A 15,734-nucleotide genomic window follows, 5' to 3' on the forward strand; every position below is an offset into this window, starting at 1 on the left:
TAATAACTAGCAAGTTTTAATATTTCTAAACACAATATCATATGTCACGTGTAAGGCACTCTACTTTTTACAGACACTGTAGTTGCACTGAAAGCTGCTGATTTTATGATCTATGGATTATTCGTAACAGGACCATTGCATTTGAAAAGAGATGCTGATGCGAGAAGGTTAAATATGTTTCTTCTGTGTTTTACATTCGTGTAGCTACTCATGTAAATAATGTAAATAGTGTTTTCTCTGTTACAAGTAAACGTCTTGCACTCAAAACTAGAAATAGCTTTCCAAAAAGAAAATGCACTGCGAATGATTCAGCACTGAAAGGACTGCTGATAAAAGCTGAACTGTTTTTGCTGAAATAGCTGAAACAAAACGTCACTTCCTTATATACTGATTGGCAAACTTCATAGCCCGTTGGGGTTGACACAAAAACTTCAAAGGCAATTATGTGATGTCATTTATGCTGTAATCAATGACGTCATATAAAAAGTATAAAAATCTTAGAAAGATATCAAAAGTCTTTATACAAGCAATAATGATGCTTCCTTTATGAGATGAAAGTGTTGAACTTTGAATGGTGTTTCTTGCTAAAAGTTTGCCCAAGTAGTTAGGTGCCAAAAACTTATGAAAGACTGAAGTCATAATAATCATAATAATAATAAAGATTAGAATAAAATATACTGTGAAGGCTGAAGTTCACAGTACAATAGAAATGAAAATGCAATCTGAGGGCCTCGGTGCTGAAAGGATTTTCCAAGCAAAGCTTAAAAAAGCTAAACTGTTTTGCTGAAATAGCTGAAATGTAATGTTGCTTCATTATATGCTTCAGTATTTACAGAAGATTATAATTAAGTGCTATGGTAAAATATTTAAAGTATCAAAGTAAAAGTACTCACAGCTGAAAAGTGGTGTAACTGCATAATATTGAGAGTTAATATTTACTATTCTGCCTTTAACTTGGGTTGGAGTGTTAAAATACATGTTAGGCAATAAGCATGCGTCAGCCTAACTGTTTAATTAATGAGGTATCACATTACAAATGTTATTTAGAAATGTAATAAGAATACACAGAATATGTATGTAAATATGATATTCATATTATATGTGATTTTGCAAATATTGACATATTTACTTACTGAATTATTTTGCATAGTAATAGTTTATTATAGGACAGTACTTAGTGTATGTGCATCATGACAATAATTTAGTGAACCAGGCTGAGAGCAGGAAGGTTTATGTCGCCCTCTACAGTCGTTACATTTTATTGAATACCCGGAAATACCCGTTTTTTTTTCTTTTTTCCCCCTTGTTGCGAAAACAAGGGCATGCAGTTAAATACTGTAAATTACCACTTGCATTATTTTAGAAAACATGTCAAATGTATAGAATTTTGCATTATTTTGCAGAGCATCACAAGCATTCTATTTTTACAAGATCCTTGCCTTACAAACATAAAGCATAAAAGATTAAAAATTCAAAAATTCCACATTTCTTCCAGTAGGGGACCGAGCAGAGAACCTGTGGGAGGAAAAAAAAAAGACTCCAGGGAACTGAGTCAGCAGCAGCAGCAGCAGCAGCGGATCAGTCTGCGTCTCCCTCTTAACTTCCGTGGATCCATTTCAGCTTAGTTCACTAGAAACTCGGCGTCTTTAACTACCTGACATCATAACAAGAAACGTATGCGGGAATAAAATAATTTGTATTAAGCAGAAGAGAGAAAAGACGTACTTGGAGCGGATCGTCCTGCCTCCCTAAGGTAACATCTCTACAGATCTGTTGCAGGTCAAACACGTTGGATTCAAAAAAGTTTAGTGACTCGTGACTTATTCAGAGGTTTAACTTTAACGAGATGAAACTGTGCTTTATCTGCGATCTTAGATCCAGTGTCAAAGTCGTTATTTTTCAGCCTTGTGTCTGGAATCTGTTAATAAAAGTCTGTTAAAATTTGGGTTTTACGAGGAGCTTTGATGAACAATAGGATTAAAACAGATCTGCACCATAAATGGATGAGCAGTGATTACTGTTGTCTGGCTGTGTGTGTGTGTGTGTGTGTGTGTGTGTGTGTGTGTGTGTGTGTGTGTGTGTGTGTGTGTTGGGGGGACGACAAACGGTTCCTCATTACTTGTTCTTTGAATTGGCTCCCTCTCTACACTACAGTATCGTGGCCTGTTTGGTTAAGGACACACAGACACACGGAGGAAAAGGTTCCTCTGCCTTCTCTGTATTAGAGCATCTGTGCTTTTAGCTGAGAAACTCGTGTAGATGATGTCATTTATTGGATTTGTTTCAATTTCCATTAAACACATTTGGTTACAGTCATATTAAAGGTTGTAGTCTTGCTCCTTCACAGCTCCAGTTGACATCATGTGAAATGAAAAACTACTCTGGATTTTATCATTTGGAGAAGTTTTACAGCTAATAGTACAGCAATATTTCAAATGGAAAAGGCTAAACCAGGGGCCAGGAATGGCCACCAGGAGTAGTGGCTAAATGGCCATTTGTTTCCACGGTTTTATTGATACTCTTTACCCTGAACAAGAAAGCATATAATTGTCAGATCTTTTGATGATGAAAAATATTTATTGGCTGCAGCCTTTCAGTACTTTCTCTGCTTGAATTATACCATCGTGCCAATGTTTCCTGCTTGTTTACAGACAAAAGATAATGGAACAATTTGACAAACATAATGTTATATCAAATTAGTTCAATATAAACAAAATCATTCAAGTTGCGATTGTAGTCTTAGGCCAGGTACCATCTAAGAAAGGAGGAGCCATCATCCTTACGATTTTTGTTGGACTAAAGTGACTAAAATCGTTATTTAGTTAACAAAACAGTGACATTTTCAGTTGTTCGGTAAATAAATCAGCTAAGTTGCATTTCTTCACTAATCAAAAGTCAGTAGCTGCATTAACAGACATTTGTCATTGAAGCCTCCTGCTGGTTGCATCCTGATAGTTTTTCTTATTGAAGAAAATTCTTATATTGTAGTTTACTCTGGGCTACTGGAATTTCAGATACTCTAGAGAAACCAACAATTGTCTTGAAACAAGATTTAGACAGTCTCTATGAGACAGTGGGGTGGAGGGGTAGACAGTTATTTTAAAATGAAAAAAATATATAGTAGCTTTTTGTTTTCTGTTAACTGCTGAATCAATACATTGACTGATTGTTTCAATTGTATATAAACTCTAAATGCGTAAACATTCAGACAACATTTGAATTCAGTAAATCTATCTAAAGATTAGTTGATAATTTTCTGTCTATAAATGTGAGGTGACAGTGAGGAATGTTGATTACAGTTCACAAATTATGGCTGAAACCATCAGTCAACTAATCAACTAGTCAATTGTCAGAAAACAAATTGTGACAATTTTGAGAATCATCTATTTATTACAACAAATATATATATATATATATATATAATATAAAAAGTAACATGCAACACATGTACTATTTCCCCTTCTTAAATAGTTTGTGTAACTTGGGTTTAACAATGCTGCACAGCCTAAACAAGTGAATTCTTGTAGACTTTGATCGGCATGTTAGCAATTAACTGATTAATTGGATCCAACCATCTTGCTACTACTAACACATGGTTTTATGTAGATTTCTTTTAAACCTTATTTTTCACCTTTTTCATTTAATCAATTAATTCCCTTCATGCTAGATGTTGTGATGAAAGCTGTGAAGCGGTGAGATGATTCTTCTCTTCCTCTCTGTCCAGATCATTTACCCTGAGCTTTCATGTCTTTCCGAGTTTCAGCCATGAGTGTTCTTCCTCCTGTTCGAAGGGATCGCATCATCGCTCATCTCCCTCAGGTAAAACCATTCACTATTTCAGCCTCAATCTCTACCATATCTGTAAAACACTGTACAGTCTCACTGTCTTCTCCCTCACCTGTAGTATTTCAGGAAAGAAGCAGCTCTCCACACTGAGGACGATTTCCACAATAAAGTGAAGACAGCCTGCCAGGAGCAGCGCACCGGCACTGTGGGGTAAGTTCCTGGGTTATGTTACATTACGAGTTTTATTTGTGGCACTTGTTTACATATTACTTGTTCTTGTAATCTTCTCAGCAGATTTAAAATCTCTAAGGTCATTGTTGTTGGTGACCTGGCTGTGGGGAAAACCTGTCTGATTAATAGGTAAGCGCCAGCCTAATATGTGAAGAGCTAAGTTGTGTTTCTGGTAAAAAAAAAAAAATTCTGAAACCCAAACATATACCCTAAACATATAACCAAACTCAATATGGCCTAATATAACTTACTTTGATAAATAATTTCATATTTAGTTTTTTTTTCCAACCTTGTTTTTTTTTCCTACCTGGTCATCACAGACACAAAACATTTTTATTATTTCATAGTGTCTGTATTTTAAACAGAGTTGCAATACAAAGGAGAAAGTAGATTATTTTTTTACTGGGCATGTGTTAAAAGTCAGTCCCACAAGCTGTTTGGCAGCTCCAAATATTTGGCAGTTGTCTTAACAACTAAAATGTTCAAAAGTCTAAAATTAATGGTGCTAGCAGCAATGTAGCTATTAAGCTTTAGCTTTCCTGCATGGCTTTCTGAACAACAGCATCACAATTGCTATCTTGCTAAGAATTTAACTAACATTAGTCAGTAAAGGTTCTTAGCCATCCACATTTCATGTCAACTGGACTTTTCATCAAGTAGCTTCTTGGCTGGGTGGCACATTATTACCAGTGGTCCTTTGTTTCTCACCTGGCCTGAATGGGCATGTTAGGTGAACAAGTGGAGGTGAGATTAGGGAGGAGTCATCAGCATATAACAATCGTGATCCCTAATGCCTTCATCCGTTCATGGGGGGGATCATTAGCTGTGGCCTCCCTGGTGGATGTGTGAAGTATTTTAAAATTATCTTGGAATGGATGAAAAGGCAGTTTGGATATTGGGAGACAGCTAACTTTCACTGAGAATGAAGAAGCTACCTGGATGAGTAGTAAAACATTTTAATCTGAAAAGTCGGGTTGAACTGTAAAATAAGCATTTGCTTCTAAATGTGCATTTACTAAACAACACGTGTGATGACCTGTTTTCAATCAGTAAATGCAGTAGTTCAGATGAAAATTCAGAATATTAAAAAACCATTTTTATTATTTTGTGTCCAAGTCAAAACAGATATTTAGAAAGTGAAAAGTGAAAAATAAGAATTTTAAAGGAGGTAAATGCTTGTGCTATCAGTTACTGGGGCCTGTGTAGCTCAGATGGACTTTTAATCTGATGATCCAGGGTTCAAGTCCCTGTTCAGGCGACAATGTTATTTAGGTGGTTACAATCTAGGCTCTACTAGAATGTTTCCTCTTTGCTGGGACAGCTCTAGCTCAGTTGGTAAGGCATCAATGGTTCGATCCCCAGCCCTGGCTACATGTTGAAGTGTCCTTGGGCAAGACACTGAAGCCCAAGTTGCTCCTGGTGGGTCAGGTGAGCATCTTGCATGGCAGCCACCGCCATCGGTGTGCGAGTGTGTGTGTGTGAATGGGATTGGGAACATTGTAAAGCACTTTGGATAAAAGCACTATATGTGTCCATTTACCATTTACTTAGATGTTATATCTAATCTAGATGACTCTAAAAATTAGGAAATTTATGTCCAAAAAGCCAAATTAAATCATGATTCATTGCTATACTAAAATACAACGTGAACACTTCCAATAGCTTTTTTGAGCACCATACAATGCAACAATGTTTTTTGCATATTTATTTATTATATCTCTCTTTTTAGATTTTGCAAAGATGCTTTTGATAAGAACTACAAGGCAACAATTGGTGTTGACTTTGAGATGGAGCGGTTTGAGGTGCTGGGAGTTCCTTTCAGCCTACAGCTGTAAGTGGAAGTGGACTTTTTTTTTTTTTTGCACACATCAAACTGAATAAAATGGGCCTAAAGTATCATCAGTAGGAATTTCTTTTTGCTACAGGTGGGACACTGCAGGACAGGAGAGGTTTAAGTGCATTGCTTCTACATACTACAGAGGAGCCCAGGGTGAGAGATTTGTGTGTTTTAGGGAACCAGACCAATAAACACTGCTTGGATACATAGTTTAACAAAGAACAAAATGTCAAAGGGGAAATGCTAAAACAACATTCTTATAACAATATTAATGCAGATTCTTCTTTCCAGTTGTGATCATCGTGTTTGATGTGAATGACATCACCTCTTTGGGGCATGTGAGGTAAGCTTCATTTCTATGAGCTGTGTGTTTGCACACGTGTCCCAGCTGGAGGATTTACTGTATTTCACGTTCTCTCATCTTTTATTGTCTGCAGGCAGTGGCTCGAAGATGCCTTGAAAGAGAACGACCCCACGAGTGTTCAGCTGTTCCTCGTGGGCACAAAGAAAGATCTGAGTGTAGGTCTTTTACTGTTTTTAAATTGATGCAAGGGAGCATTTCTGTGATGTTACTGGAGTGGATTGGTGTGAGCAAAGCAAATCCTCTCTGTACTGGCTATGTCAGGAATGTAGTATCTCCTCCTCTTTAACAGAGCTGCCTTTCTGACAGAGGGTGATGACACGCATACTTGTTAATTATGATTATTTCATCCACTTTTCTGTGTGAAGAGGAATTATTTCTTTTTACTTCGTAGTGATTTTGCTGAAACAGTAGGGTCTGTATTGACATTTCTTGTGCTAATTTCTGTAGCCACACAAACACTTTGATTATTTCCCAGAGCCCAAAGCAACCTGTTGGCGAATCTTGTTTTGTCCGATGCCAAAGATATTTAATTCAGTGGTAAAAACAGAAGCCAAAAATCACACCAGATTATCGAACTGAGACCATGGCAGCCTCTGCTTTAGGCCACTGGAGCTGCCAAACAGCATAATGAGCCCACAACCACACTGTGGACAGTTGAGTTTGATTGTGTGTGCTGCAGGTTTTGACTATGAACCCGGTGTGGAAATAAAAGAAATGTTATTCCACTTCTAGTGTTCACTGTCCACGGTTAATGCAACAGTGGTATAGTGTGGGACTGTTATGCCAACTTTTTCTTGGAATATATGAAATGCATCAGTAATCTTTATAATTAGCACTCTACTTTAAGGTTTTCTTCTTGACTTATCGCTTTGGATAAAAGCTTCTGCCAAATGAATAAATATAAATTAAATGTAATTGGTTGATTGACGTCATTTGTAGAGCAAAGGTGCCTCCTGTTTTTCCTGCTTTGATAAAAGTAATATCAATATTTTGGACAGTTGCTCAGATGAAAAGAAAAAACAGCCTGAACTGTTGGACTTTGTAATTGATATTTTTTTTAAACAATTTGGCCAGTTCATAGACCTAACATTTTATCAAGTAAGAAATTCATTGATAATGAAAATAAGTTACTTTCACTTCAGTCAGTTCCTACTTTTTGATCTGTCTTGGTTTGATCTCTTCTCACAGTCCCCTGCTCAGTACTCTCGGATTGAACAAGACGCCCTTAAATTAGCACAAGAGATGAAAGCGGAGTACTGGGCTGTTTCATCCCTGACAGGTGAGTGTTTAGATTTCCATAGTCAGTAACTCTAGGGAGGGAGCAGAGGTTTCAGTCTTCTTTCTTACTCAAATATTGCGGACGTCATTGATGTGTATCTCCATTGTGCTATAGGAGAAAACGTCCAAGAGTTTTTCTTCCGAGTTGCATCATTGGCATTTGAGACCAATGTTCTTGCAGAGCTGGAGAAAAGTGGGTCGAGACAAATTGGAGATGTCATCAGTGAGTGTCCAAACTGTTGCACTGCAATAATAAAAAAAAAAAATCACATTTGTCAAAGTTTAACACTCTGCTGTATTTCAGGGATTAACAGCACTTCGAGCAACCTGTACACAACGTCGAAGAAGAAACAGCTGAGCTGCTGTCAGTAAGAATCAGGAGTCAGGAGCAGAATTTTCTCAGTGGGGAAAACAACCACGGCTGCAGCTTATGTGAGGGATTTGTGTGGTCAAAGCAGGAGGGAAGCTGGATTTTCACTTCCTGACATATTTGAGTTCATCGGGTTTCCTCCGTGGGAGATTCCTGTGGTAGTGGTTAACATGCCTGGACTTGCAGACTGACACATTAGAGAAACAGTGACTGTTCTAGTACTGGCCAACATGACAAGTATTGACTGTACGTAACTTCATCGCCATGTATTTGTGGATGCTTACTTAGAAATTTTGAATTTACTCTTCAGTTGCGCTGGTGTGTTTTACAATCGGTATTCCTCATTACACAATGGTGACTTACCTTCAGTTCTTTGTTTTTAAATCTTTTTTTAATTTTCTATTTCTTTATAATTTTTTATTTTTACAAGAGATGTTGCTTTTTATCTTTTGACTCGATACAACAAAGCCATGGATGCTGTTAGTCTCATTCAACTTTTCAAATGTATTTTTCTCCCTTTAGTTTTATATGAAACCCCAGAAACCCAAGAATTTTTTTTTTGTCTTCAACTGAGAACCATTGTTGTAATATAATCACAGCTTGGCCATTTTAACTTGAAGATGTAAATTTTTCTTCATAGGTACTTTTGTACTTTGTTTACAATCAAATCAACTTAATTTTATTTCTTTCTACTTTTTTCACAGAATTTATGAGAAATCATTTTTAGTTGTTCAGTTGTTGGAGCTTTTGAATGAAGGAGTTGAGGTCTTTCCCATCAATGTGGCTCTGCAGCTCTTCTGGGATGCAGTGAGAAAATCTGTAATTGTCTTTAATCCACTTCCCACCTTCTGTGTTCTCGATGGCAACACTTGCAATGCCTGCAGGAGAAAACGAGATATTCATATTCATGCATTTAGCTTGAATGCAAATTCAGTTATAGCTTTCCTCTTACTGGCTATGTAAGATCAGAATTGAAGGGGCCTCCAGTGACATAAAACCCTATTTGAATGTGCTCCATTTGATCTCCCCTTAACCTTATACTGAACCCTGTGGTCCCCGCTCTCAGAATGCAGGGATCCTGTCTGTCTCCAGAGTCCCTGTCTGTTCCCTTATAATTTTGAATAACCTACCTGCTGACATCAGACAGCCCAACTCTGTGGGGGCCTTTGAATCCAACCTAAAAACTCCTCCATATGCATTAGGTTACAGTCCGTGGCTTATTTCAGACCTTGAACCTATAACCACTGACCTGCAACAGTGGCTCCTTGCCCTTCTATGAGCTTGATTGCAGCTTTCATAGTGGCTCCAGTCTCTATCCATTGGTCCACTAATAGCACACGCATACCTGGAAGACAGAGAGCCATGTCAATTAAACTTCCATTTATTCAGTATTAATATTTTTTTTAAACATTATTCATGTGTAGTCCCATGATTTAAATCTGAGTGGGTCATGAGACAGTATAATAGCCTATTGTATACTTTTCTGTCTACTGAAGTTTAGAGGTAGCAAAAGTACATACATTCCTCACGTAGGTGGTAATGCATTTTTTCAGCTACAGATTAGGTTACTTCTCATTGTGCTGAAAGTTCTAGAGCAGTTCTACCTACAACCTTGTTATTCTGACAGGAGGTGGCACCCCTGGGTACACCATGGAAGGGTCTCCAGTCTATCTCAGGGCCAACAGAAAAGCATACACAGACAATCAACCATTCATATTCACACCAACGGGCAATTTAGATAAACCAATTAACCTAACATGCATTTCTTTGGACTGTGGGAGGAAACTGGAGTGCCGTGGCAAAAAGGTAGCTTCCAACTGGGGACCTTCAAACTGTGAGGTGGCAGTTCTAACCATTCCATGGGTGTGCTATCTGCAGTTCATTCAGATCATATAAAAGAAATAAAATATAATTACAGAAAATAAAATTGAGAAGTAATAATATATAAACTCTCCTTTTTTAATTTGGGGTAGCTGACTCAGCTGATAGAAATCTTTATTCTTGTGAAAGTTGAATTTTAGATTAAAACCAAAAAATACAGATATGAGCGGTGGTATTGAAAAGTAAAAATGCCTGAAACATTAAATTTTGTATCACTATTTTTTTGTTGTTGATTCAGTCAGAAACACTACAGGGTTATAGTGAAGTATAAATACTGATCACAGGTTATTTTTAAAACAGAAAATGAGATAAAAGAAATAAGAAAAATAATGTTGATTAAATGTGTATCAGAAACACTGACATACTCTTAAGATCTGTAGTCTGACTTTACACCTTATATTTAAGAAGATAATTTATCCAAATACTGGGCCTGATTCACAAATAATATGTTTTGCAGCTTAAAACACTGACATGATGTCAATGAGACCCCTTTAAAAAATTCATGACCAGCAGGAATGTTGATTCATCCTTTAATAAATCCAAGTGGAGCTCACAGTGTGAGTTTAAAGAAAAGCTTTAACCAGAAAAAGAAAATGTATCTTGTCCTTTTTTTATGTATTTATCAGTAGACGGTGCCTTACTTGAAACACCAACGGGTGCAGAGATACCTGCAGGTGGCCCCTATGTTTTGGACACTTATTCATAGTAAAATAGCCTACTTCATAGTAAAGTGTTAAAAGTCAACAGCAAAATTTTTAGCCCTCTGGTAAAACGTTTATATAAAATAGTCGGCTTAAGGAAAGAGTTCAGGCAGTTTATTTAGACTTCTGCCAACGCATTTACAACAGACCTGTTTGTGAACAGCTTGTCTTTAGCTGCCAATCATGGAAAATTGCAGACCAAGCTCTTTGAAAATTTCGATGTGGAGATGGAAGGAGCCTCCTTCAGTTACTGAGTATAGCTATGCTAAAGTTAGAATATGCCTGGACTGAGAAGGTTGTACAAAGAAAAATAAAATCACTTCAAATGCAGTAAAAAGTAGCAAGCCTGTTTAGAAGATGTAAGGAGTAGAAAGTACAGATGTTTGTGTTAAAATGTAAGGAGAAGAAAGTACAGATATTTGTGTTAAAATGTAGGGAGTAAAAGTAAAAAAATGGTTAAAAACTAAATACTGAAAGAATAGATACCTGAAATTTCTGCTTAAGCACAGTAACAAAGTATTTGTACAAACATTCTGGACATATAAATAAGAACAAGCCTCGAAATTATTCTTTTTTAAAATAGGGTTTATCCATCAGCAGTGTGCTCTATTTTAGAAGCTTATACATTAAATTACACAAGTACAATATTGTGATAGTAGAGTAAAAAGTACTGCCCTCTTTATTGTATTGGTGTGAAAATGTCTCACAATATGGTAATACACTAGACAAGTACCTCTAAATTGTATTTTCGTATAGGACTTGTAGAAATGATGGTTAGAAGAACTACTTCTAGTTGTAGATTAGTGTTTTTGCTAAGAAGAAGTGTAGGACAACCTCTGTCGATGGCACATATGTATAAATTCAGATGTAATTTGATTCAACTAACAAGAACGCAGTACTTGTAAAGATGAGGAAACCCGTGCTTTTAATGCTTGTGGTTATTATTCAATTATCAGAAAGATTTTTCTTTATTTTTGTAAATATTTGATGGAATATTCTAGTCACATACGTGGATTTATTCTCTGAGATTTCCTTATTTTATAACATTACACAAAATTGAATATTTGTGTGTTTTTTATGGTTCAGTGCATTTAGCACTACATTTCGCTGCTTTTCCAATGCTCACCGCACAAACAATTTCTTTGGTTAAAAATGATGAATGAAGTCATCATCGCATGAAAATGCAATCAATTCATTTTTCAGTGTTGACAAATGTGTGATGTTGTCAAAGGTTAAAGAGCAAAGGAAACTAACCTGGTTTTAGCACATCAAGTCTAACTTCCAAAGTACTGTCTTTGCCTGTGTAGTGCATATAGTTTTGGTGTTGACTTGGGACACACAGGTGTCCTCCTTTGCGGATAGCCAAGAAACCTTTTCCTAGAGTGGTGGCAACAGATGCTCCTGAAAAAACACATGAAGGCATGCATCCAAATATATTAGAAGTGGAGGAAGAATGCTTTTGGACACTGCCATGCAGACAGGGTTGGATGAGTTATTAATCCATTCATTGTCCTAACAACTTACAGTATTTGGGGTCATGGTGGCCAACAGTCAAAGCAAAATTATAAATTTAGGGTTCCTGTCCTCTTTACTAGCAGAGTAACTGCGTCCTAAAATAAGTTCAAAAACAAGTGTAATTGCTCCTATCATATCACTTTATGAATTGGTTTGTTTTCTTACCAAGAATGAATCCCATTGCATCTACCCCAGCAACCAGGTCTATGGGGTTTTTCTGGAATGGACTAAGAAGGTCTTCAACACAGTCTGCAAAAGCCTGAGTCAAGTGCAGAGAGAACCAGTGCAAATTATACTAAGTTTGCCTATAATAAGCTCATAAAACATTTATATTTCTGCAGTTATTAATGATTTTTTTTTTTTTTTTGCTGTATTTAGTGAGACACTGCAGGCAGATACTGTCACAGCAGCTTGCTGACTACCTAGAAATCCACTTTTGTTCCCACAATACCTGGGAATTGCAGTAGAGTCTTGATGGGTCCAGCCACGCAAACATGGGTCCTTTTGTGTTGGGGGCCATCAGAGAAAGATACCACCCTTTTTTCTTTTCTGCAGGAACAGCCAACACATCCATCTGACAAACAACAGTTGTCTGTGCTGGTAAAAGAAGAAACTAGGGTGAAAGACTGAACTGTGTGTGTGTGTTACCTATAGAGCAGCAATTATTAATACAATGACCGCGGACTCAATCCTGCCCGGACCCAGGGCCGGAACCGACATATCATTACTATTACTATACATCACTATAGAGTTTTAGCGGAGATTACATTTAGACCGGCGACTCTTGTTTCAACACCGCTACCAAGCAACGGAGACGTCCTGCCTGTCTTGATTGGCTAGAGATTGAAAAAGATTGATCAAGGTCAGAGTATCAGCCAATCACAGGCAGAGTAGGGCGGGACTTCACTGCTTTCGAGTGAAAACAGCGCTAGTGACAGAAAGAAAAGTTCGGCTTTTCTTTAGCGAGAAGTGAGACGACAATTGAAAGAAAAGCGGCCGAATTGTAAGTCATGGTTTCATGGCTTGTGCTAAACTGCGGAAGGTTGACAGAGAAAACCGGGCTTTTAATCTGTAATGGACTGAGACCTACATGTCCATTTAGAAAGCTCGAAACCGCTGTGCCTCATCTGCTCTGACACGGTGGCAGTTTTTAAAAGTGGGAATGTAAAAAATAAACCTACTAAATTGAGCAATTCGGCTACAGAGAATAAGCGTTGTGAAAACCAAAGCTACGAAACTCTCCGTTATTTAAAGATGTTAAAATTATATGTTAAACTGGTTAAGCCTATTTAGTTGTTCACTGTTTTTATTTTTTTAACTTAATTTTATTACATTTTATTTTTATATGCAGCCAAGTATTTGTTTTATTGAAATGTTAAAACTCATTATCATCATTATTATTATTATGACTCTCGCCTTACGTTGTTTTTTGGCGCTAACTATTTAGGCATATTTTTAGCTAGAAACACCGTTCAAACCAAAACGTTCAGCTTATAAAAGATATTACTGACTGCATTGCCTTTTTAAATATCTTATAATTTTATAATTTTAAAAGTTATTGCTTTGATGACTTCATCGATGACATCATCAATGACATCACATAATTGCCTTTGATGTGTTTGCCCTTAAAGTTTTTGCTTTTAAGTTTGCCTAACCAGTATATAAGGAAGCGACATTTTGTTTAAGCTATTTCAGCAAAAAGCTAAACTGTCAACTGCTTTTCAAAATCCTTTCAGTTATTAAATCCCTTATATATTTAAAAATAAATGTAGTCTATAAATGAAATAAGCTGAAATGATAAACTGGCTAAGGTTTCTGTGGCATAATTAAGTCAAAATCCTTGGACTTGCACTGTCGCACGGTGAGTGAAGTGAGGTAGGATGGGAATGAATGGCAGCTACCCATCAATTCCATTGATGGCAAACCGCATTATGGTATCAAAGGAAATGATCCTTGTTGGGCACAAAAAAGTAAGAAGAGCTTACTTGACGGTACATATTTTTGGTTCAGGTTATTTATGAGGCATATTAGGCTGTGGGTTACCTATTAATCATTTCCTCGCAGGTTTCAAACAAAGATGACCTTTGAGATTTTACATGTGCTGAGAACAATGGAAGAACAAGCATAACTCCTAATGTAACATAACCCAGGAACTTAACCCACAGTGCTGATGTGCTTCTCCTTGCATCTTTAGTGTGAAGAGCTGCTTCTTTCCTGAAATACTACAGGTGAGGGAGAAGACTTTGTTAGCCTGTACAGTGTTTTTACCCTAAGCCTTCATGTCTGTCCACGTTTCAGCCATGATTGTTCTTCCTCCTGTTTGAAGGGACTGCATCATCACTCATCTCATCTAAAACGTTTTAAGCCTCATTGTCAGCCACATATGTAAATCTACATAGAAACAAGTCCTTTTAGTACCAAGATGGTTGAATCCAAGGTCATTTAATAGGAAAAAAGTCACATTCTCTGTAAATTATTTTCTTAGTCTCCATTGATTTTCATAATCAGTCAGTTGCTTAAATGTTACAGTTTCCAAAATAGTGGATGTCTGCAAAATGCTAAACCCAAAGATTTTAAATTTAGAAATACTATTTGATAAGAGGAAACAGTACAAGTGTTTCCTGTTACTTAAAAAAAGGTACTTGATGTAATTATGAGATGATTCTCTAAATTGTCACAATTTGTTTTCTGACAATCAACAAAGTGATTAGCTGACTAATGGTTTCAGCCCTAATATGAAAACATCACCCTGGGAACTCTGATCAATATTTCTTAGTTTTCTTACATTTTGTAAACAGAAAAAAGGAATAATCACCTATCAATGAATTTTCAGTTGCATTTACTGAATTCAAATGTCTATTGAATATTTATGCATTTACAGTTTATATACAGCTGAAACAATTGGCCAATTTATTGATTGATCGGTTAAAAGAAAAAAAGCTGCTATTTTACATAATTTTCAAACAACTTTGTCCCCCCAGCCCTATTGTCTCATACTCTTTGTACAAATCTTGTTTCAAGACAATGTTGCTTTCTGTAGTGCTGAAATTCCGGCAGCCCACAGAAAACTACAATAGAATGCTGTTCTTCAATAAGACGTAGTTTTGTAACTCATATTTACGAGATCTGTATCTCGTAATTACGAGAGAAGTAAATTTGACGTTTTTGCCTTTGGAGTTTTTAAGGCTAACTGGTTTTGACATTTGCCTAACCAGTATATAAAGAAGCAACATTTTGTTTCAGCAAAATCAAAAGTTTCAGGTTTTTCAGCAAAAAAAAAAATATTTCAGCACTGAAGCATTCATAGTGCATTTTCTTCACGGAAATGTTTTTTATAGTTTGATATAAAACTACAAAATTAAATTTCCATTATCTTTTGTCTGTAAACCAGCAGAAAACTGAGGAAATGCAGCACTATATGATTCAAGCAAAGAAAGTACTGAAATAATATAAATATTCATCATCAAAAGATCTGACAATTTTTTCTTGTGTCAGAATAAAAATACCAGAAAATAGTGGCAAACATGGCCATAATTGTTCCTAATGATGGCTAAATGAACATATTCAAAGAGGTTTTTTTTCTGATCAAAGCAACAAAAAATTACGAAGTTTATTGAAAAATAATGACAAATATTCACATTTAAGAACCTGGTCTTTTGTTTAATTTGCAACTACGCAAATTTTCAACTTGCTTCCTATGGTTTTACAGATTAATAATCTTTTATACCGTATGTTTGTAAAGCAAAGAATTTAGAAAAATAGCCTTGTAAC

The 15,734-nt window shown here is 36.4% G+C and overlaps 2 protein-coding genes across 4 annotated transcripts; one reads left to right on the plus strand and one right to left on the minus strand.

Annotated features, from left to right (window-relative positions):
* Positions 1–1,527: 1,527 nt before the first annotated feature.
* On the plus strand, positions 1,528–9,952 carry rab34a (RAB34, member RAS oncogene family a). Of its 3 annotated transcripts, none has more exons than XM_067507324.1 (11): positions 1,528–1,753; positions 3,764–3,819; positions 3,905–3,996; positions 4,078–4,146; positions 5,747–5,848; positions 5,943–6,007; positions 6,146–6,197; positions 6,292–6,373; positions 7,407–7,497; positions 7,612–7,719; positions 7,801–9,952. In XM_067507324.1, the coding sequence occupies exons 2-11, from the start codon at positions 3,766–3,768 to the stop codon at positions 7,866–7,868; spliced, it is 783 nt and encodes a 260-aa protein (XP_067363425.1). In that variant the 5' UTR covers positions 1,528–1,753; positions 3,764–3,765; the 3' UTR covers positions 7,869–9,952. The 3 variants fall into 3 exon arrangements, with proteins under 3 accessions (XP_067363425.1, XP_067363423.1, XP_067363424.1); XM_067507322.1 differs by having other exon boundaries at positions 1,529–1,753; positions 3,725–3,819; XM_067507323.1 differs by having other exon boundaries at positions 1,529–1,753; positions 3,725–3,819; positions 4,081–4,146.
* On the minus strand, positions 8,590–15,705 carry LOC137128792 (adenine phosphoribosyltransferase-like). The gene is made up of 5 exons (XM_067507327.1): positions 12,415–15,705; positions 12,129–12,222; positions 11,703–11,849; positions 9,116–9,211; positions 8,590–8,744 (listed from the first exon to the last, which is right to left on the minus strand). The coding sequence occupies exons 1-5, from the start codon at positions 12,535–12,537 to the stop codon at positions 8,590–8,592; spliced, it is 615 nt and encodes a 204-aa protein (XP_067363428.1). The 5' UTR covers positions 12,538–15,705.
* Positions 15,706–15,734: the final 29 nt, after the last annotated feature.

The sequence above is a fragment of the Channa argus genome, chromosome 6 (genome assembly GCF_033026475.1).
Source record: "Channa argus isolate prfri chromosome 6, Channa argus male v1.0, whole genome shotgun sequence".
NCBI lineage: Eukaryota > Metazoa > Chordata > Actinopteri > Anabantiformes > Channidae > Channa > Channa argus.